This window comes from Rhamphochromis longiceps, linkage group LG15 (assembly GCF_057381845.1).
Source record: "Rhamphochromis longiceps isolate RC_006_pf linkage group LG15, R_longiceps_female_GT1.1, whole genome shotgun sequence".
Classification (NCBI taxonomy): Eukaryota; Metazoa; Chordata; class Actinopteri; order Cichliformes; family Cichlidae; genus Rhamphochromis; species Rhamphochromis longiceps.
Window position 1 is genome coordinate 17,858,902 of NC_140571.1, and position 21,389 is coordinate 17,880,290.

At 39.0% G+C, this 21,389-nt stretch overlaps 1 protein-coding gene across 1 annotated transcript; it reads right to left on the minus strand.

Moving 5' to 3' along the window:
• Nucleotides 1-409: 409 nt before the first annotated feature.
• Nucleotides 410-20,099, minus strand: scara3 (scavenger receptor class A, member 3). Its single transcript, XM_085382982.1, has 12 exons — nt 19,603-20,099; nt 10,190-10,225; nt 9,339-9,383; nt 8,155-8,274; nt 5,821-5,901; nt 5,269-5,387; nt 4,932-5,176; nt 4,250-4,469; nt 3,878-3,966; nt 3,464-3,656; nt 2,928-3,105; nt 410-2,829 (listed from the first exon to the last, which is right to left on the minus strand). The coding sequence occupies exons 1-12, from the start codon at nt 19,607-19,609 to the stop codon at nt 2,336-2,338; spliced, it is 1,827 nt and encodes a 608-aa protein (XP_085239108.1). The 5' UTR covers nt 19,610-20,099; the 3' UTR covers nt 410-2,335.
• Nucleotides 20,100-21,389: the final 1,290 nt, after the last annotated feature.

Sequence of the window (21,389 nt, forward strand, 5' to 3'; positions counted from 1 at the left end):
TTTCATCTGGTTTCGTCCACAGCTGCACAAGCCTTTCTCAGATATCAGTGCAGATTGTTGATCGTAGTCACATCTAACAGTCTGATTTACAGTGCTTTGTGGTTGCATAAAATAGGTGATATTTAACATTCCAAAAGTATTTTTTGTTGTTGACTCATTTGTGCACAGCTTTGTACTGCACTAATTGCACTATAGACTTTAAATTTATAAATTATCTGTGTTTTAGATAATACATACTCATGTTAAAATACCAGGCTATATACAGACAATTGAATCAGGCTTAAAAATCTAATGGGGAAGGGTTGTGACATGTCTTTTGATGCAGGGATGAAACCAGTCTCCCTTCTTTACATAATCTTTGGAAGTTCAACAGGATAGTGACACGGTAGAAACTCTACAATAAGCATTTATTGAAGTTCAATGCAAGCCAGTCGCATTTCATTACATCATCCAGATTTACAGACATTTTATGATATTCTTTTTGTTAAACTTTCGCTTTGACATATCAGTGATTATTTGTGTTTCTTAAGACCCAAACACCATTAAAAAAACATATATCTATCATCAAAGTGTAAAGAAAAATTATCCCTAATTTTGGTGTTTTTATTTTTAATACTTGATAAATTTATATAAACTTCTTTAATTCTGTGACCTGTCAGGCATCATACGTCTTAAAATATTAGTAGCGCATAAAGTGAAATGAGCTTATTTGCTTTCTTTCTAGATGTGAGAAAAATAAAGCTCTCTCAGTGTCAACATATACGAGGTGATGCACTTATGCTTCTTTTGCACTAGTAACAACTCAGTTCCGCTCAACTCTACTTGACTCGGTTTTTCGGGGTTTTCCATTAGGTGGTGGTACCTGGTACTAGGTGCTTTAAGTACCTGCTCGGCCAACGTTCCAAATGAGCTAAGTCGATCTGAAAATGTGACATCAACAGACTGCATGCCACTGATTGGCCAATGGTGTGATTTGATAAGTCATGAGAGTGACTCCATCACAGAAAGGACAAAAAGCCGTAGACAGAGAAGCAGGTAAACCATCACCTAAGCGTCCTCCATTGGTGTGTTGGGCTTGTTGCACATACAAATCAAGTCACTGGACTTTCGGCCGCATCGCTATCACGACCCCATGTACATTGAGGTGGTGTTCAAAATGACTGACACTAGAATAGTGAATAGAGTTGAGTCAAGCTGAGTGGATACTAGTGGAAAATAGCATTAATTTAATCTCCAAAGATCAAAAAGCACATCTGAATCTGTTTTTTTCCATATTGTATCTTGGAAAGACTTGAGCTAGCTTTCCTCTATGTCCCCAGTCTTTATGCTAAACTAGATTTATCACCACTTTAAGCTCTATGCTGTAAGATATAGGAGTGATATCAAGCTTCCTATCTTACACTAAGAATTATCACAATTATGATCTCTAATGTCAGCAGCAGTTGTTTTAGCTTTCATTTTTACTATTTTCAACTAACAACTTTACCACAAAAAAAAATCACTGCATGTAAGAGACATTCACATGAAAAATAAACCCACAACAAAACAATTCATCACCTTTGAACCCACTAAAGGAAAAAAGGTTCTCAGAGTACCCGCTCTGAACCTCCAATGAAAACTGATTTTGGTTTTAATTGTGACACTTTAATAACAGTGCCCCCCATTGGCAAGGTTATGTCAGCAATGCGTACATAATCTCAGAACGAGTGGATATTTTTCCATAGAGTCGTGAATGACAATGTAAACCTTTGGCTAGTCTGGATGGAAAACCCCACTACTTAAGTCCAAATCTGTGGTTAACAACCCTTCCATTTATTATGCCCCAAGAGGTTTTAGCGGCTTGACAACAACCTCAAACACATTCTTTGCTTCTGCTACATTAAACAGGCAAGACTTCATGTTTAGTAATGGATGTTTTTTTTTCTTTTTTTATATTCCTACTGATTTTGAGATTTCGTTTTTTATTTTGTTCCGTAAATTAATTTGTTGTTGTTGTATAATTTCCACTGTAAGAGAACCCATCAGTTATGTGAAGACCATTTCCAAAAAGTCTTTCCAAACACTGTCAGCTTATAGGCTTGGTCATTTTGACTTCTCACCAACAGTTCAGTTTGTAATAGCAGTTCTGTCATAGTTTTAGGCCTTCCTTTTTAGTTCAGCACAGGATCAGGAAAACCCTTTTTAACTCCCCCATGTTAAATTTGATTTGATGCACTTGTTCATTAAGTTCTTCATTGTCCTCCTCAGTTTCATAGAAATTGATAATTGGGCATTGGACCATGACCCCTTCAACTTCTTCGTACGAGACAAATTACATTGGACTCCATGTTTCTCTCTATTGTCTCTTGGAACCAGCAGCAGGCGCCACAGTCCCTTGTGTGGGGTTGTTGATTCGGTCATGGCTGCACGCCAAGCCAGGAGGTCCAGAGACTCCTGGTGGTCCATGCGGCCCCACTGGCCCCTGTTTTCCTTTGGGTCCTATTGGCCCGCTAATGCCAGGTATTCCGGCCTGGCCCTCGATCCCTGGAGACCCTGGAGGTCCTGGAAGACAATCTTTACCAGGGGGACCCATATCACCTTTCTGGCCCCTCTCACCCTTTGGGCCTGGTGGACCCATGGACCCCTTATCTCCTTTGCTACCTTGTGCCCCTCTACTGCCACTAGGGCCTCTTTCACCAGGTACTCCTTTGGGACCAGGTGAACCTTTAGGTCCAGCAGGTCCACGATTTCCTGTAGGGCCTCGGTCACCTTTGCTGCCAGTCAGCCCAATGGGTCCTTTTGGGCCACTTTCACCACGGTTCCCTTTGGGTCCTGGGGGTCCAGGAGCGCCTGTTGACAACAGATGGTGTTGTAAATGTAAAAGGAAAAAACAAATCAAAGCAAAGCATTCTTTGCTATTCTTGTTGTTTATACACAGCAACATCCACCTTTAAGTATAGTGAAGTTCTGCATTAGCTGTGTATGGTGAACATCTACTAGTTTCATCTCCTCCATCACCATAGATAAATTCCTGATGTCCATGTCCAGTCGGACATTCAGCAACAGGTTCTGCTGCCTTAGAGTGTCAGCTAAGTGCAGCAGTAGCAAGACTGTGTTGTTCAAGTTCTGCACAAAAAAAGAGAGGAGGGGGGCGCATAGATAATGAGAAGCAGTTGGAATTTAACAATGGAAGGGCTAAATATTAGAAGTTTATGTGGCAAATCAAAAATCAGCTTAACTAACCTTAAAGCTAACTCACTAGCCCAAGTGATCATGCAAATTACAACAAGCATTTTGCTACTGGGAGTCTTTTGTGTGTACTTTAAGAATTTTCACTTGCTGACTCTAAATCTGAAAGCTGTTAGTATTGGACAACTAGTACGACCCAGACGGAAACTGCAATATGTTTCAGCATTTCGGAAAAACGCTTGGTCTCCAGAAATAACTCCAAAAACTACAATATAGTTGTTGTGTTTTTTGCAACCTGCAGTTCATCGGTGTGTCTGCCCAGGCGAGTCTGGCATGACGAGCTCTCTGTGTTGATGTACTTATACATGCTTTGGACGTGGCTCACAGTAGCATTGACGCTGGAGGAGATTGAGACAATTTCCATCTCAATAGAGTTCAAGCGACCATCCAAGGCAGAGAACCGCTCACCCGTCCGGTTCTCATAGTACCTAAAGAGGACAGAAGTTTGTGATGGCTGGAATGATATGTCTCTCTGTGTATATAAATAAATATATACACATATAATAGACTTCATGATATGTAAACATCACTTGTTTCAGTATTTAACTTTCACATAAGTCAGACTAATGTAAAAATCAGGAAGTTGATAGTATATTAAGCCTTAACATGAGAAAGTCAGTGTAAGGACATTGAGTGTTTTGAATGTTACCTTGAATGGTAGTGAAGGTCATGCATGTTCTCCTCATGTTCGTCCGTGAATGTTGACACGTTGTCTAGCTGCATCTGTAAGTTCATCACCTGCAGAAAACACCCAAACAATCTGGATCCTATCCTCACACGTCCCCAAATTGCTTGATTTACTGATTTACAAGAGATTAGACTGTCCAGCTGCAACTTGACCATTTGATTCCCCAAAGGACAAGTTAACTTAGAATCAATTTAAATCCCGATAACTGTTCCTCCTAACTGATTTATGGCCATGTAAACAACCATATCTCTTCTATTAATGATTAATGATTTTTTATTTAACACAGTCTGTTTATGAATATCTAAGAACAATCAAGCTTACAAATGCACTAACCTGGTGAGTGAGATCATAGTAGAGCTCAGTGGATATGGCGATCCTTTGGTGATCTGCTACGATGTTGTTCTGTAGGAAGCGCATGGTTTGCATTGTGCTGCTGGTGTTGGACTTGATAGCACTCAGAACCCGGCTGTAGTTCTGCCAGTCACTGGTTAATTTATGGAGGACATACGTATCCTCATCTGCTTTTCTCTGCAGGGCATCTATCCACTGTGTACTAACAGGTAGAGGGATCACAGAAGATGGGAGTTAGCAGCAGTGTTGATAATAAGGGCAAATATCCCTGATAGAGTTATTTCAGACACATATGCACACATGTACATGATGTTCTAATAATTTGTTTATCAAGGGCAACCAACAAGAACTTTGGATATATTGAGAACTGCACCAAGGCCCAATATAACCTAAATCAGGATTATTATGAACCTTGAATCGCGCAAAGCTACTCTAGTAGAGTGCAAGAATAAAAACACTGAGTTATAAATGAGCATCACCCTTAAAGGTGAATACACGTAGAGTTAAGAAAAAACTGAAATAATCCGGCAGGCTGTGGATGCTGTATAGTTTAAGGTTACTGGTGTTGCAAAATGCTTTCCTCCATTCATAAATCTGAACACTGAGCATGCTCCATTAAGTGTATGATCTAGTCACATCTGTCCTTTCTCAGCTTTTCATTCACCTGTGTGCCACTGTTGTATTAACTTGATGCGCTGTAGCTTTGATGTCAAACGAATCCTCCAGCAGTGTTTTTATCTTCTCCTGAGTTTCTTCAACCACGTCCTTCCAGCCCTCCACCCGATCCAGGTATCTTTCCAGTGACTGATTGAGAACTTTGATTGACATAAGGTGGTTTTGGATGTCACGTGTCAGCCGGTTACTTGTATCCTTTAGTGTCGACTGGGTCTTGGAGGCTTGGTCCAGGACCTGGAGAAGAAAGAAATGGTGGTAAATTTTCTTTGGGCTTTAAACTACTGGTCCCCTTTTATTATTTGAGCTTTTTTTGAAGGCCACCATACCTGCTCCTGTGCCAGTATCATTCTCTGAATGTCTTCAAACTCTTTCTTCAGTTTACTGATCTCCTCACTGTACAGAGTTGCATCCAGGCAGCCTGAACAGTTAGATGTGGTCCTCACATCTGGGATGGGAAGTTAAAAAGGACGTGAGATGGCACAGGAAAAGAGGCAGGATGCTCTAAATTACTGTATTTGACAGCTGACCACACAACCAAGTTCCTAATGTGTAATCAGGTGAATAGAAGAAGAAAACTAATGTATAAACGATCAGCTGAAGCTTGTAAGGTAAACCTTCCTGAATTCCAATATGTTAAAATGTGCTGATCCATGTGATAATATTCACAGACAGCCAACTCCTGTCATGCTTTAAATTGAAACACAATTAAAGCTGTTTTAGGAATATATAAAATCCCAGAAGTTAGTAGGAATGTAAGTAAAACAGTTCAATTCAACAAATGTGCAAAAACTTTGTTATCTGTGAAAAAACAATTATTCCTTGATATTTTCTCATAGTTCTTATAGGATCAAAGTGAGTATTAAAAAAAGTTACTTTACCCTCTATTCCTTGCTGGACCTTTGTGATCTTTTTGTAGTAAGCTGACTCTTCTTCAGAGAGGCTGTCCACCTTCCTGAACACTGAGTACACAGAATTACACAGAAATATTTCAAAGTATTTTTAAACAGTTGTACTTATATATATATAACTTATATATAAGTAAAGGAACAATAACAGTGAGCGATCCGAGTGCTCTGGGGTAAATGGGGAATGAAATCATTAGATTTAATCATGTAAGGAGGAAATAATTAACAGCAGTAACTTGGTGTTAACAGGAAATAAGAGATATTTAAAGGAGTAAAAACAGGAAGTTGTCATTTAAGCCCTGACAACAAAACACCTAAAGTTTTCATTGGCCTAAACACTAATTATGTATGATGGTTTATCCAGCTGGTCAGGTTGTAATCCCTCAACATATTTCCCAAGTGACTAACAGCAGTTTAGCAACAGTTAGCTTTTTAACATCCTAAGCTTTGAGCCAGGGCAATATTAGAAGCCGTTCTGTAGTTTGTTTGCATATATAAATGCTTCCACATGTGCGCATACTAGCAGTGCAGTTGAACATGGCCTGTGGCTTCTTCTATTCGTTGAAGCAACAGAATATATTTTAAATGTATGAATGTGAATGAGTAAATTTTTTTTTTATGGGTATGCAGGGGTGTTCATCTGGTGGCATATGTTTCAAAATAATGCTTTCAGTGTGACAAAACACATTTCATTCCCCAAACTATTTTTTCCATAAAGGGGTAAAACTGTGTCCATATTTTGTGCAGAAAAAAAACTGTTGCTAAAAAACAGATGTTCATCAGGGAATTGAATATCAAAGGTTACTGTTTCTCTTCTTGTGCATATTCACGGATGGGATTTGCGGCCAAGTGCATGACTTCTTCCAATGGTATTAAAGTTTTAGTACTTTGGTGCTGCACAGCTGTACTGGACGTTGACACAGTGTCAGTGTGTGTTATTCAAATGTATTTTGCAAAGCTAAGCCATGCTGTGGTGCACTTTTTAAAAAGAACTGGATTTCTCATAGCAAGACTCCTGGCAACTCTTGCAAACAAGCCATACGTCTTCAGTCTTTTTCTAATTGCGTTGTCATTAACTTTAACATGTAACATACCAAATGAGGGATGTAGAGTCTGAGATGTAGATCTTGGGTCTTTTGCAATCTTTCTGGCTATTGCACAGGATACTGCTTCTCTAAACTTTGGGTGAATTTGCTTAGACATTCAGTCCTGGGAAAATTGCAACATTGTGTTAAGATATGCAGTAAACTTCCAAAACTGCCCTTATAGAAGTGGTTAAACTTGCTGATGATCAGGTTTTAAAGGAAAAAGTGATATTTTTTATTCTTTTTGCGATTTGAGAACCTTTTGCAACAGTATCAGCTGTCAAATTAGTCAGCTAATTGTCCTTTATAGTAGAAAGAAACAAATGGTAAAATATGCATTTGATTTTCAGTGTAGCTCTGTATGAATTAGAGACAAGAGAAATACTTGAGGTTTCCTCTTTTTAGAGTTTGGAACAGTTTCTGGGGGAACAGTTTTGCTTCAGTAAAATAGTATTTTTGTAAATATAAAGGGAGAAAACTAAAGAAAAATCAAAGGCATATTTCCATCTGATATTCTGCTAAAACTCTTAACTAACTGTGGTTTAAATCCTACACTGAAAATGAATGGTGTCTGATTTGTGTGCTTTTCTTTACATGCAAAATAAAAAAAACATTATTAGGTGCAGAAATGGTCTAAAAAGAAGGAAATTAAACATAAAGGGGTCAAAAAAGTGGTTTCTCCTAACAACCAAATGTTTGCTGAAACCACTTGCTGATGGCCGATGATGAACATGCACACTCCGTCCAGGTTTCCAGCACACGTGCAAATGAAAAATTACACAAAACGCCCACACGCATTTTGTGGCACACCTAATTCAAAACTGGGCTTTATTAGGATGTGTATCTGAATGCAGCCTTCTGTGTGTTGAGGGATTTTGAATCAGTTCTTGCCTGACTCTGTCCTCTGATGTCCCTGAACAATTGTAAACCATAAAGATTTACGGCTTTCAAGCCCAATAAAAAGTGATGCTGATGTAAAAAGCACCTGCTGCTGCTGAGTAACTGTCAGGTAAAACATGGGCAACAGAATCCTGGAACACATTCACTTGATCTATGGGAGTTTGGGGAGTGCACTATTCAGGCAACTAAAATGTATGTAGAGAAATTTGATGTGCTTTTCACTCATTTTAATGCACAGAGCTGAATGCGTCCAACCAATCTCTGCATGAGGAAGACCTCTGTGTTTTCATTTAGAGCAAATCAAAAGTCAAGTTGAGCTCACCAAGTGAAGCCAGCACTGCAACAGTTATGATTAGGAAGGCAACAAATCCATAGAGGATTTTGACAGCCAGTTGAAGAGAATGGCTCTGCTGGCACCGCACACAGCCACCTCGACTACGACCTGGAGATCAAATCACACGAACAAAGTCAACAAAGTGAGTAAATTAGCAAACGAAAAACAAAATTGATTTTCTGATCTGATCGTTTAGTTGTAGCTACTGTAAAATGAAGCGCTCATAAAAGAAGTATCCAGATTCTTTAGTTAAACAAAACAAAAACAATAGTAGCTAAAACATAGAAACCACGTTCCTAAGGCAGAGACTGAAGCATCTCCAAAACGGTAAGGCTTGTCGGAGCCTTTAGTTGGCAGATACTGGAGGTACATGTTGAACTGATATGTATAGTATTTAAAATATCTACAGCTAATACCCTGGTCCAAGATATCATCTCCAAAGTTCTTAGTGGGACAGATCAGATTCGGCTGCAGGGACTGTCGTGATGTTTTGGCTCATCAGCACATGATTTTAACATTTAAATCTTTTCATTTTATTTATTTTCTCCTGCTTGGGGGCAACAGGAATAACACCAAACTGACTTATTCAGTATCATCTTAGAGTTAATATGAGAGACACACAACTATTCCATTTGTGTTTGTATTCATATATGCATGGAAAATGTAACTCCATTATTTTTTGTTCTTTTTTTCAATCAACTCCTGAGAAACAAATGTGCTCTTCAGCCTCTATCGTCTAACGATGTTCACTTAATCTCTGAATGTGCTACTTTAGAGGGTTTTTTGTCAATATTCTGCCATTTATTGACTCGACTGATGCAACTGATCTATTTAGTCAGTATATAGTGAATAATAATGTCCCAAAGCTAAAACTGATATAAAACTTGAAAATTGTTCACATCTGGTATTTTATTCTCTACGAATAACATTTTTGCTAAAATGCTTCAGTTAATTGTAACTTAACTGGTACGATTTCAATTACAAATAATGGATTGATTGGACTGACGTTAGGCAAACTTTAAAACTGTATTACTGGACTGGAGCTTTTTAACATAACAAACTCACCAAACCTACAATTTGTACACAATATGTCACTGCTGGGGGAAGAAAAAAAAAGCCCATCCTAAGATAATGCTGTTTTTCATTGTTAGATTTGTTCATGTGGCCCTTACCTCTAAATGAAGGCATTTCCTCCTCCTCTCCAGTGAAGTCCTCCTCTGAAGAACAAAGAAAATGCAAACAAAAGAAGTTGAAAAGATAAAACAAGTTTTATTCATCATTATGTCATTTTCAATTCTTTAAATCTTCATTCCATGTCATAGAAAGGCTTAAAAAGAAGCACATAAGGGTTGAAAGGTGATGGATAAGTTTTCATATCTGAATAGTCAATGTTGATCCATTAAACAGGCTAGTTTCCACACACTTGTTATTAAACAGAGCTGTAATCATAGGTTTCTTATGATAAATCTCACAGGCTATGGATGTAATTACATCAGCCGAGAAGTTTACTCGAGGCCACTATTTGCAGTCAGTGTGAATGTGGTTTATGTCAACAGAGCCACATAACCTCCAGTATAGGCAGAAAGACCATTTTTAGTCCAAAGATATCCAACATGATTTGTGGAGAAACCCAGCAGGTAAAACAGTATTCCAAGGGACCCTTAAATTAACTGACTGGGTTCTGACAGCTTGTATACATGCTGTCCAATAAAAATGAGGTTTCTCCGAGGCTTCTTACCAGGAGCTTTAAAAAAATCCTACTTGTAGTTATGATCTGGATGTCAATATCACTGCTTTTACAAGTCAGAAAGAAGTAACATGAATACAGCACATGGCTTATTTGCTTGTCTCTGAGACCAGTTAGCTTGATTTCTCAGGAGAAAATTAAACCTGCATCTGTTCAATGTTAAATTTGTGTCTACAGAATGTGAATACAAGTGAGGGCAAATTGACAGTCGTGCATAATGAACTGGTTCACATCCATGGCTCTTCACCAAGGACAACAAAAGAGCTTGATCATTACCTTTGAAAAGCTGGTTCTCATATCCACCATAGTTGTCTGTCAAAGAGACACAAAAAGCAGACGTTTAAAAAATGAAGCTGAGTGAAATTCAGCTCCTCTGGAGCCACAAAGAGGTTTTATTACTCCTCTCATAAATCACACAAACCAGCTGCCTCCCTGTTTCCCTTGAAGTGTGCATTGTACCGAGTGCACACAGCATGAAGCTGCTGTCCCAGAAAATGCATGTTTTTGTTCTTTTTAGATGTTTTCTCTGAATTGTTGCTCACTCAGGACAAACCAGTCCCACGGTGGTGCAAAGCATGAGAAAATGTGTTTGTTTGTGAGTCTGAGAAATTTGTTATCACACACAGTCATGGAAAAGGCTGGAGTAAGCATGACTTGATATGACCACAGAGTGCCTAACAAACCAAATGAAGCTAGATTACTTAAAAATCCCCAGATGCATTTGACTTCATGTTTTCATAGCTGTAAGTAAGTGCTGGGGCTTTATTGCACGTTATTAAATGTGCAGCATACAACTGCACCTGGGACACTGTGGGTGTGGAGCTGGAAGTTTAGCAATCACTCATGCTGACCACAGGGGAAACTGTTTCTGAAGAAGAGGAGCTGGAAATCACAACAACAGTCATCTCAAGGTGATTTGTATTGTAAGGTAGACCCTACAATAATACATACAGAGAAACACCCAAGAATCATATTATCCCCTATGAGCAAGCACTTTAGCGACAGTGGGAAGCAAAAACTCCCTTTTAACAGGAAGAAACCTCCGGCAGAACCAGGCTCAGGGAGGAGCAGCCATCTGCAGCGAGAGTCTCCTGTTTGAATGATAGCTGTGTTTGTCGCACCTCCATCCTAACCGTCTTCGTGTGGAATCCTTAGAGTGAAAAACATCTCTATGGATTGTTTTTGGAATGTGACATTAAATGATTACTTTGACTGTTTTGTTGGTGACTTATTAGTCCCTGAATGTTTCCTTCAGCAGCAACGTAGCATGTCTAGTATTTCTTTTGTGACATTTTGACAAAGATATGGACATTTATTTAGACTATGTAATGAATGTTTAGAGCTATAAAAAAACAGTGTTTTTAAGGAACTACTCCTTTGCACAATACAGCTGTGGGAAAAAAGAGTCAGAGGTTGCAGCATTTAGTGAAAGGTTTGCCACATGCTAATGAGCAGGTGTAAGAGTTGTTTGGTCTGAGATTTCCACTGTGCAACATAACTTTGGTCTCTTTTGTGCATTGTTATATAAGTCAAAACTGCCTTAAATGTTTCTGTGTTGCAAAAACATGTTGGGGAATTTCTGCTATGGATCAGTCTCTGCAGTTAGCCACAAGATCATCTCAACATCAGGCGAGGTCTGGCCTCCGCTAGTGAGAAAAAATAGGACAAAAAACAGCAGGAGAATTAAACTAATGGTGGACTGTAAGACATTAATTTTTTTTAAACTAGAGAAACGGTTTTAGTACAACTTTTGTTGAAAAAAAAAAAAAGAAATGTCTGTGTAATGCAGACACACACAGTTGCCCTTAGATGACTGGGTTCTGGTTCCACATGGCACAAATGAGAAAACAAACAGGGATTCAAGGCTTGGATGAAATTAGGGAAAATATATGTTAGGTTAGGTCAAATGAAATTAAACCATGGGATCTATTTGGAGAACAATGTTAGTGAAGTTTTGATAGAAGAAAGTATACACTTGCAAAAGCAGCAATGAGGTAAATGTTTATGTGAGTCAGTGCTGAAATGGCTGAGGTCAGGTCTGGGTGGACAAGTCACAAAACACTGAGGCTGACATAAGGATGGGTGGAGGCAGAGAAAAGGGGAGGGAGTAGAAAGGGGAAAGAGTGAGAGAAAGAACTTCAGGTTAATATGGACTGAGGCCATGCTTACAGTGGCAAGAAAGACTTTTTATAATAATCTGCACCTGGTGGCCAGCTACTCTGATCAGCAGAAAATCTTTTTCATTAGCTTTCACAAATGTGTAGCTGTTACTGAAGTGTTCGATGTGATCTGCAGCCTGTGCTTGTTTAACTAAATACCTGCAACACTTGGCACTTACTGGTATTTTTTTTTTCTCTAACGCTCTTTATAAGTTAAAACCAAACCCGTATTGAGGGCCACAAGTGCCAAAGTGAATTAACTATATTTATAAATAAATAATTGATTGAACATGTCATCAGTTAAATTAAATTAAATTTGTGTCATTCAAATCATTTAATTATTTATCGGTAATTTTAATTAATTAATGATGCATTTATTGATGTCCCTATTTCAGTTAATTATTTCCCATTTTAATTAATTAATTATTTCATGATTTCTGTGCTGTATGGAGGGCCACAAGTGCCAGAATGGGTTAAATAAAAACATCATTAAATAAATCATTACATAGTAACACGGTGGTTAGCACTGTTGCCTAACAGCTTGTCCCCTCCATATCTTTCAGCCATGACTCATTTGTTGAATTTGTAATTTCCACTACTAGTTAAACTGGGACTCTGAAGTCTCTTCTGCTGACCTAAGTTGGCCAAAACACTAAATTTAACCCTGCAAACAGCAAGCAATTTTCAGAACTTTGTGTTCAGAACTTTACAACATAAGGTAAAAACAGAGTTTGTGCAATTCTATCTCCCATTTTCCTGACAAACCATAACGAAATTACAGATTGCTCAAAAATCTTGCAACTGGCTTCATGTTGTAACAGTGAAATTAAAAGTAGTAATACATTTAAATGGGGGTTTTAGTGAAGAGCCCTCATGTCTGTCTAAAAGAGGTATAAATCCTGTTCAGAGACCTTCCCACCCTGACTAAAGCACATACTTGGTGGAAAACTGAATTCCTGGAATTCTTTTGGACTTTTGTGGTATAAATATGTTTGAATGCCAGCACACTGTCTGTTACTGGAAGTTGAAATTCAAATTCTAAAACTGTATTCAACAAGAAATATCGAACAACCCTACATGTATGACTCTCCTTTGCTTCCTTTGACTTGCGCCTTTTTTTACTCGTGTTTTCGCTTCTCTCAGTGGAAAAAAACCCCTCTTATGTCTGTCTCATTAGTGGGGAAGCTGTCGTGTCCAACACACACACAGACCAGAACTGAGCTGATCTGACAGCAGCACAACACAACCCTGCCATATTAAAAGGATGTTTTGGTTCAGTGGAAAGGCAGTCTTATTAATTTGCGGTGCTTCACAAACCTACCACCTATGGTCTGAAAGCATTTCCCTCCAAATTAAACAAACACAGAGCATCTGCATAAACAGCTCACATAAAACCCAACCCTTTGTTTTCCTGTCACTGATAAGGTCAGATTATTCAAAAGCACCCTTGCAACATTGATTCAGCTGGTTCAAATTTCATCATTAAGGGAGAATAACACCTTCAGGGTTTAGGATAACTGCTGCGAGGTGTAATAAGATAAAAGTGAAGAAAATAAAAACAGATTTCTATCTAATAAACCAACCAAAACAATAAAACCTTCTGAAGGGTATTATGTAGGTAATCCATGCTGCTAAACAGCTGTGGTAATGGACACCTGTACATAGGTACCCCATCCTCCAGTTCATTCCAGTACATCCCAGGCATACTCAGCAGCAGTCAGGGGTTAGATCTCTGGCTAGACCTTTCTCCCTGAGGATGTGGTCACATGCAGATTACTTTTACACCCATAAAAATCTCATTGCTTTCAGATCCCAGTGCATTTATACTTCACATAACTGGGCATTTCCCCCCTGGCAGGTAAGTTATCTTGAAAGCAGCTGGCCCTGATTATATGGTAACTGTGCTTGTGACCTATGTAACAGAGTTACAGACCTTACATGGATATAGAGTAGTCAGAGTTTTCAGCATTGTTAATGTACATGCAGTTAGGTGTATATATTTTTGGACATGTGAAAGCACAATTTGCGTATAAAACATATTCAGGTCACAGTTATTTGATGAATGTGGCTATTTGCATAAAAAGTTTGAGGTCCACAGAGGACCAAGGTCGTGGATGATCATAGGATGCTTTCCATGGTCAAGCAAGGTGGTCGAGCCTTATCCAGGAGGAAGCCATGTCAATTTTCTATTTTAAAAAAAAAGTGTGTAATACAATACTTCACTATAGAAAATAGTTCAGAACATTCGCTCATTAGACAGATTAAACTAAGATAAGGATCAGGAAGATTCAGCTGGCTGCAGCTGGATGGTGCTCCACAGCACAGATTGGTAATGACCCAACAAATACAGCAAAAGCAAGCCAGGAATTTTTGAAAGATAGGAGGTGAAATATGCAGCGACGCTGGAGTTAATCAACTGATCTCAAATCGATCAAGAATGGATTTCACTTAAAAGAGAAAGCTGAAGGTAGAAAGACAAACAAAGAAATGGAAAATGAGGAGTTAGAGTTAGGAGAGAAGAACTAGAGGCCTGGAAAAACATCATAGTAGAAATTCCATTCTTTGGTGGTCCCCTGATTCCAAACTTCAAAGACCTCATTCACAAAGGATTTAAAATAAGTCTTTTGAGCCATGGCTGTGAAGGCATGGTGGTTAATACAATATTTGTTTACAATCTTTCAAATTAAAGCAAAGCCCATACTCATTATATGACGTTAGTATATTTTGTTAAACAGCTAAAAAAGTGTTTAAAAATGTGTGAACCTTATTATATACAACAGATTTACACAGTTTAGGTAAACAAACATCACTGAACTCTTTGCTTTTTTAGAGGAAACATGTGAAGGACAGAATATGCAACATAAAGATGCATCATAATCAGAAAACAATCATAAACCAAGGACTAGAAATAGAAATAGATACATTTCGTGTCCAACAAGATTAAAAATAAGAATAAAAGTACAAAACAATCAAAATATATTTATATTTTGGACATTCTTTGTGAGACATTTGAGACATTCGGTATTTCTGTGCGCGATGAATAGTTCATGTCCTCAGTGTGAACACTAATAGGAATAAAGATTATAAAACACAGCCAGAAATGCCAAAAACCATCTGCTGCTACAACAGCCTCCATTCTTCTTGCAAAGTTTTTCTTGGTCCCGTTCACACAAAGTGGTCTCGCAGTCTACATTCCCATTTATCCCACAGGTGTTGGATGGAGCAGAGATCAGCTACACTTCCACACCAAACTCTGAAAGCCACCTCTTGGTGGACTGGTTTGGGGGCATTGCTTTATGCTGTAGCTTTACCATGAAAGCCACAGACAAAAACTACTGAGTCATGCAGACAAGCATCCACAGGTAACTCCTGTTGCTGTCAAAGCCCTCGTGTGTAGATGATGTACAAATATCAACACTAGCAGTTTTGAACAGCCTTTCCTGTGTCCCTGATATACTTCTAAGGGAAAAGTGTGCAGAAGAAAGGTTAAAATATATATAGAAACTTTGTGAAGTCTAACAGTCAGATCTCAGGATGTCGTTCTGATCTTTTACTCTCTGACTTTTAGTGTTCGTGAAAGCAGCACCACTTCAGTTTGTGGTTCCTTTGCTGAGGTTTTATCTCAGGGGGCTCTGGACTTTCCAAACCCCATACCCACCCTTTTTCTCCCTTTGGACTTTACTTTCGCTACAGGCATTGTGCAAAATGTTATCCTCTGTAAATAACAGGCTCTGTATGCCCTCTGACCTCCCCACATCACTCACTGCATTATCCAATTTTCTGTTCAAATAGAGATGCCTACTCCACATCATAATAGTTTTTCATGTTCCCATCCTTCATTGGTTCATTCTGCTGTTTTGACCAGTAAAATCTCCTCCTCCTGCAAATCCAAGCCTTAAGTGGAACCAGAGTTAGGAGATGGGGCCTCCTCCAGATCAGAGTGGAGGTCTTGACCACAACTCATAAAGTAAAATGAGTCCCTTTCTAAAGCTTTGTTGACATCTCAGCCATTTAGGTGCCCTGTGACTGGAATGCGTGGTTTCTGCAAAAGAATATAAATGGTCGGTATGTGTCGCTGCAAACTGTGAACCAGAATGTATAGAAAGGCCATTTCAATAGAGCACTCTTTTATTGTGGTTAGGCAGTAAAACACAAGATCTTTGCAGTTAACATCCAGTAAATGGATGATGTTTTTTCTAGATTAAACTGCTTTGGAAAACCAGGCTGAGAAAGTAAAAAAAAGAAGCAAGAAAGGCCTGGTTAGTTTTATACAGTAAGACTGCAAGGCCAAAGGAAATGTACAATCTTCAACAACTAAGCCTTTCTGTATTTACTCACCCTCATATTTTATAATCATTTCTTCATCTTTTCACTCCAAAGGTTTTCTAGCCAAAGTGTACAGTTGACAGCTTGGACATCGTTTTTCATTTTTTATTCTTTTTGTTCTGGAGTCTAATTAACACCAGTGTTTGCTCAACTGTACCAAATCAAAATAGGCCGCACCACAGAAACTAGTACTACAAAAACTTGAATGCCTTTGTTTGGCTCGACTAAAAACAACAGCAGCATAAGAAACAAAACAGTAATGGATCAAAATCCTATTAAATAATAACATCTCTGTAAGGATTTCAACTAAAACTCATAAAAATTAATCCAGTATACCTCAGAGTCCAAAAACTTACCTGCAAAGCTAACAGAATAAGCTAAATTAGCTACATTACTTGCCTTGGATAACTAAGAATCCATTCAAATTAACCTGCTTGAACCTGGGTGTTTTTTTCATCGTCATCTTAGTTTCAACTAGTGTGTTTATCCAGTCTTGTTTGCACAGATTAGAAACATGGCTGAGGTCAGACTAGTTGGTCCATGTAATATGACAGCTTATTCACACCCTCATCTCCTCCAGATTCGACCACTGTGATCACTGAGTTGAGATCAGATATGTCTGTGCATCTGTGCAAACATTTAAAAACAGACTCAAAACACTGTTGTTCATAAAGGTCTACACTTACTAGTCGTGTTTTTGCTTTATTATATTTTGCTGTTTTTACTGACATTGTCAATTAAGCTGCTGTTAACGCACACAGGATTTTATGTTTTTATCTTCATCTACCATTGCCATTGAAACTCACTGTATACATGCCTAAATGATCCAGCAGTTTCCCATTTATAGTGTATAAGACACTGGCCTCCCATTCCCTACAGAAACAATTTAAGATTTTCTGATTACTTTTAAATCTGTTAATGGTATGGCTCCATTTTATCCATCTCAAAATGTCTAACACCATGTACTGCCACATACCCAAAAGATGGTAAATAGACCAGTTATTATACAGCACTTTTCCACAACTTGCCTCATTCACCAATTCACACCCACTCGCGCAGACTGGGATTGAACCCCTGACCTTCCAGTTAGTAGGTGACGCTACCACCTGAACTGCACTGAGCTACTGTTACTGTAGTTACTGTTACAGGTTCGACCGCCCAGGCTTAAAACAAAGGGGGACCATGTTTTCACAGTTTTAAGCCCAATGCTGTGGAACAAACTTTTTCAGCTAATATTAAACAACCTAAAAAAATCTATATCTATCTATTTGTATTTGGTTTTTTAAAATGATGTCATCTTAAATTTGTTCTTTTGTGTTCTTATTTTAGCTCATTTCATGGATTTTGGAAATGTTTTAATGCTATTTTTTGTCAATTCTAGGAAGCAGCATGTAACTCTGATTGTGAGAGATACTGAGAGATGTAGAAATAAAGGTAATTAATGCTATTATTAATTAATTACACTAAAACGGTAAACAAGAGTTTTTGGTTTTGTTTTGGGTGTGGCATGGAAAGAGAGCAACATTTCAGTCAGTAGCAGGAGGCTTTGCTGTCTGTCTGACAAATTCAGTATCAAATTCTATTTGGGCACTGCCGTTACCTTAGTTTTGGCATTGTTTGTGTTTGTGTGAGTTAAACTGTCAACTACAACTAGAAGAATCTAGTATTTTGTGCAGTCAGGGGCTCAACAAGTTGCTATGACCCTGTCAAAGGTTTTTCATAAACAACTTAGTATGTAGTCCACATGGTTCATCGAAGTCCGGTAATGTAAGTATCCGAACTGTGATGCAGTGAAAGAATTAAGCTCTGTTTGCACATAAAAGTGGTGAGAAGAGGGAAGAAAAATAAACAAACAGCCACTGTTATAGCTGGAACTTATAATGTTGCTAAGGTCTTAATTAAAGATCAAGTTGCAGATTCAACATCACAGTCAACATTTTGTGCTGCCAGCTCTAGTGTGGAAACATGAAAATGCCCAGGAGAAACATTTAGATTATGAATCCAAGCTAGTAAAAACAAATGAGGAAACGCACTCTGAATACAGTGACAAGAAGCCAACACAGCTTCCAGATACTCAGTGTCCTTGTTCTCCTTTCACTTCAAATTCATGATGCGTTGACTGTAAATTTATATAAAGCTTCCACAGCAAAAATTGCACTCAGGCCTCCACTTTGCTCACTCTTTCCTTTTCCTTTGCCAGCCATACACCTGTCTGCCTGCTTTTCCTTTCCCTGCACCTCCTTGTTTTTGGACTCTCCCTCTCCTCTCCATTCTGGGAGGAATGTATGAGGCAGCATGTTTTGTTCTGGCTGGGCTGGACTGAAACCACTAACAGACCTCCTGCATTGTGTGGCTGAGAAGAGTACTGTTCTTGGAGTTAATTTGCTGTGTCGCCTTGTGGTTCATGTGCAGCTTCTCCCCCATTTAAGCTCGATGTACCAGTTAGAGGTAGAGATTGATATTTCCAGTAAATATACTCTTCTTATATGGTAAACATAAAACTTGAAAGTTAAAAGAGATCATTCAAAGTAAAAAAAAATAATTATCAGTTATGATAATGAATATGTGAGGACATCTCCACATATTTTCAAGCTGTTAGTTCTGTTTGGCTTCTCCCTCTCACTCCTGCTCAGTCATTCCCTCTGTATCCACTCCCCCACGTGACTGCTGTGCATACTGTATCTCTGGAAACTATCTAAGTACTTCTGCTTTCTTCACAGCTGTTGGCAGTTTTCCTTGCATAGACTGTTGTAAAAATACTCAAATTCAACTCGTATATTTTCACCCGCCCTATCTTAAGCGGAATATTAATTCAATCTGCGGTAGATTGGCATGGCTAGAGAGTATCTAAAGTTTTATGAGACCAGGCTGTGGTGCACGCATGTACGCATTACAGAGATTTAAAGATGACTCATCAAAGTGTCACATCCAACAACAACACACGTGCACTTTCTCAGGATCTGCACTGCCAGGTTTCAGAGATGATGAGAAGCATATGTGATTGCTAGTGCCCTGCGCAGGTGCCTGTCTGCATCTCACCATGAGACATAATGTTTCTCACTACATTTCTAAGTGTTTTCCACACTGGGAAATTCACCTACGTTTTCATCAGATGGATCTTTTGCATGTTCAAAAGTTGGTGAAACAGGGCAAAGTTGCATTTCTAGATGCTAAGATGTAATGTTGTAGGTGAAGTCTCTTTACCTTTCATGATTTCTGGCTCCAGATATCGTCTGCAGTATTGCCAACTTGTTGCGGTCTATTTTTTTTTTCTTCTCAAAATCAAGTGCAAAGGAAAAGCAGAAGTAGTCAGCAGTGTACCAATGGGTCATTCATGCGCATCGTTCCAGTGGTGACCAAATTTCCAGAGAAAGTGAGAAAAAAAAAGCACCTCCAAATTTGAAAAAAAGAAGCAAATCATGCACAAAAGATGTTCATTCACATCCAGTGTAGTGAAGAATAAAACAATCTTTGTTAAAATTTAGAAAAAAAATAACTATGCAATATCTGGATTATTGGAAATATTCTGAAAAAATTGTCGATGCTGAAGGTAGGTGATCAAAGCTCATCTAACTTTTGCACATTTGCCTGCAGCTCTCTGGCATCATCCCTTCCCCATCCAGAGCCTGATAAAGCTAAACCTCCTTAGACAGAAACCATGTGTAGCTTTATAGAGGGAGGGACAACTGGAGCATGGCAGGATGAAGAGAAAGCACAAGATTGGTAAGAGAGATATAAGCAAGAAGGCAGGGAGGCAGAGAGAGAGAGAGAGAGAGAGAGAGAGAGAGAGAGAGATGGGAGGGAAACAAAGAAAGTAAAAAACGAGGGCGGGACAGGGAAAAGGACAGAATGCAAAGGCAAAGGGAGGGGGAGAGAGAGGCAGGGAGGGTCCGTGTGTTTTGTTGAATGTCAGTTTTGTGGCCGAGGCTAATTGCTAACAAATGTCAGAACACTGTGGAGTGAGCACCTTGAATATCTGTGGCCTTGGCCTGTGAGACAGGAAAATAGTTTCTTTGAAAACACACCAGTGCACACACTACAACACACATGTCGAGGCCATAATCCAGACCTGGCACCAGTTTGCAGGCCTCTCAGTTTGCTCCCCTTAACCTTGACTACCAGCGAGTTAGACTAACAGCAGGTGTAAATTTTGCACCAACACACACACACACACACACACACACACACACACACACACACACACACACACACACACACACACACACACACACACACACACACACACACACACATCCGGCCAGTCAGCTGACGAGGCAGCTCCAGTGGCCGTCTGTCAGACTTACAATTTTCGCTCTGTCTTCCCTCTCCTGCACTCACTGTGCAGTTTAATATAGCTGTTTACTGTTAAATAAATAGATAACTGTATTAGTTTTGAAAGGCAGGAAGTGAAAAAGTCTCATCACATAATTAGTCTGAGCTGCAGTTCAGAACAGAAGGTCTATTAACTGTTTATGGTGTACTTGCTGATATTATTACTGATAAAGTATACACTCACGAACCACTTCATTTGGCTTCATTAGAAAGGTGATTTAAGTGGCTCTTGGTTATTGGTGTCAGATGTATTTCAGAGACTGCTGCTTACTGACATTTTCTCTCACAACCATCTCTAGGGTTTGCCGAGAACCATGTGAGAGAAAAAACATCCAGTGAGCAGCAGTTCTCTGGGTAAAAATATCTTGTTGTTGATGCCAGAGATCAGAGGGGAACAGCCAAACTGCTTCAAGTTAAAAGGAAAGCAACAGTAACTCAACAGGAAACTGAGACAACGATTACCACAAGCTCTCTAACTGGACTATAGAAGATTGTAAAAACATTGCCTGGTCTGATGAGTCTTGATTTCCGCTGTGATGTTCAGATCGCAGGGTCAGAATTTGCTAAAAATGATATGAAAGCATGGCTCCATCAAGCCTGGGTTTAGGCATTTGCTGGTTGTGCAATGGTGTGGGAGATATGGACTCCCCTTTATGACC

Bases quoted from the DNA above. Each gene is read 5' to 3' on its own strand.
- scara3 (XM_085382982.1), bottom strand. The intron at 5,902-8,154 runs GTGAGCTCAACT...CTGTGTACTCAG, and splicing joins TGCAGTGCTGGCTTCACTTG to TGTTCAGGAAGGTGGACAGC. The intron at 3,657-3,877 runs GTAACATTCAAA...TGTCCTCTTTAG, and splicing joins GACCTTCACTACCATTCAAG to GTACTATGAGAACCGGACGG.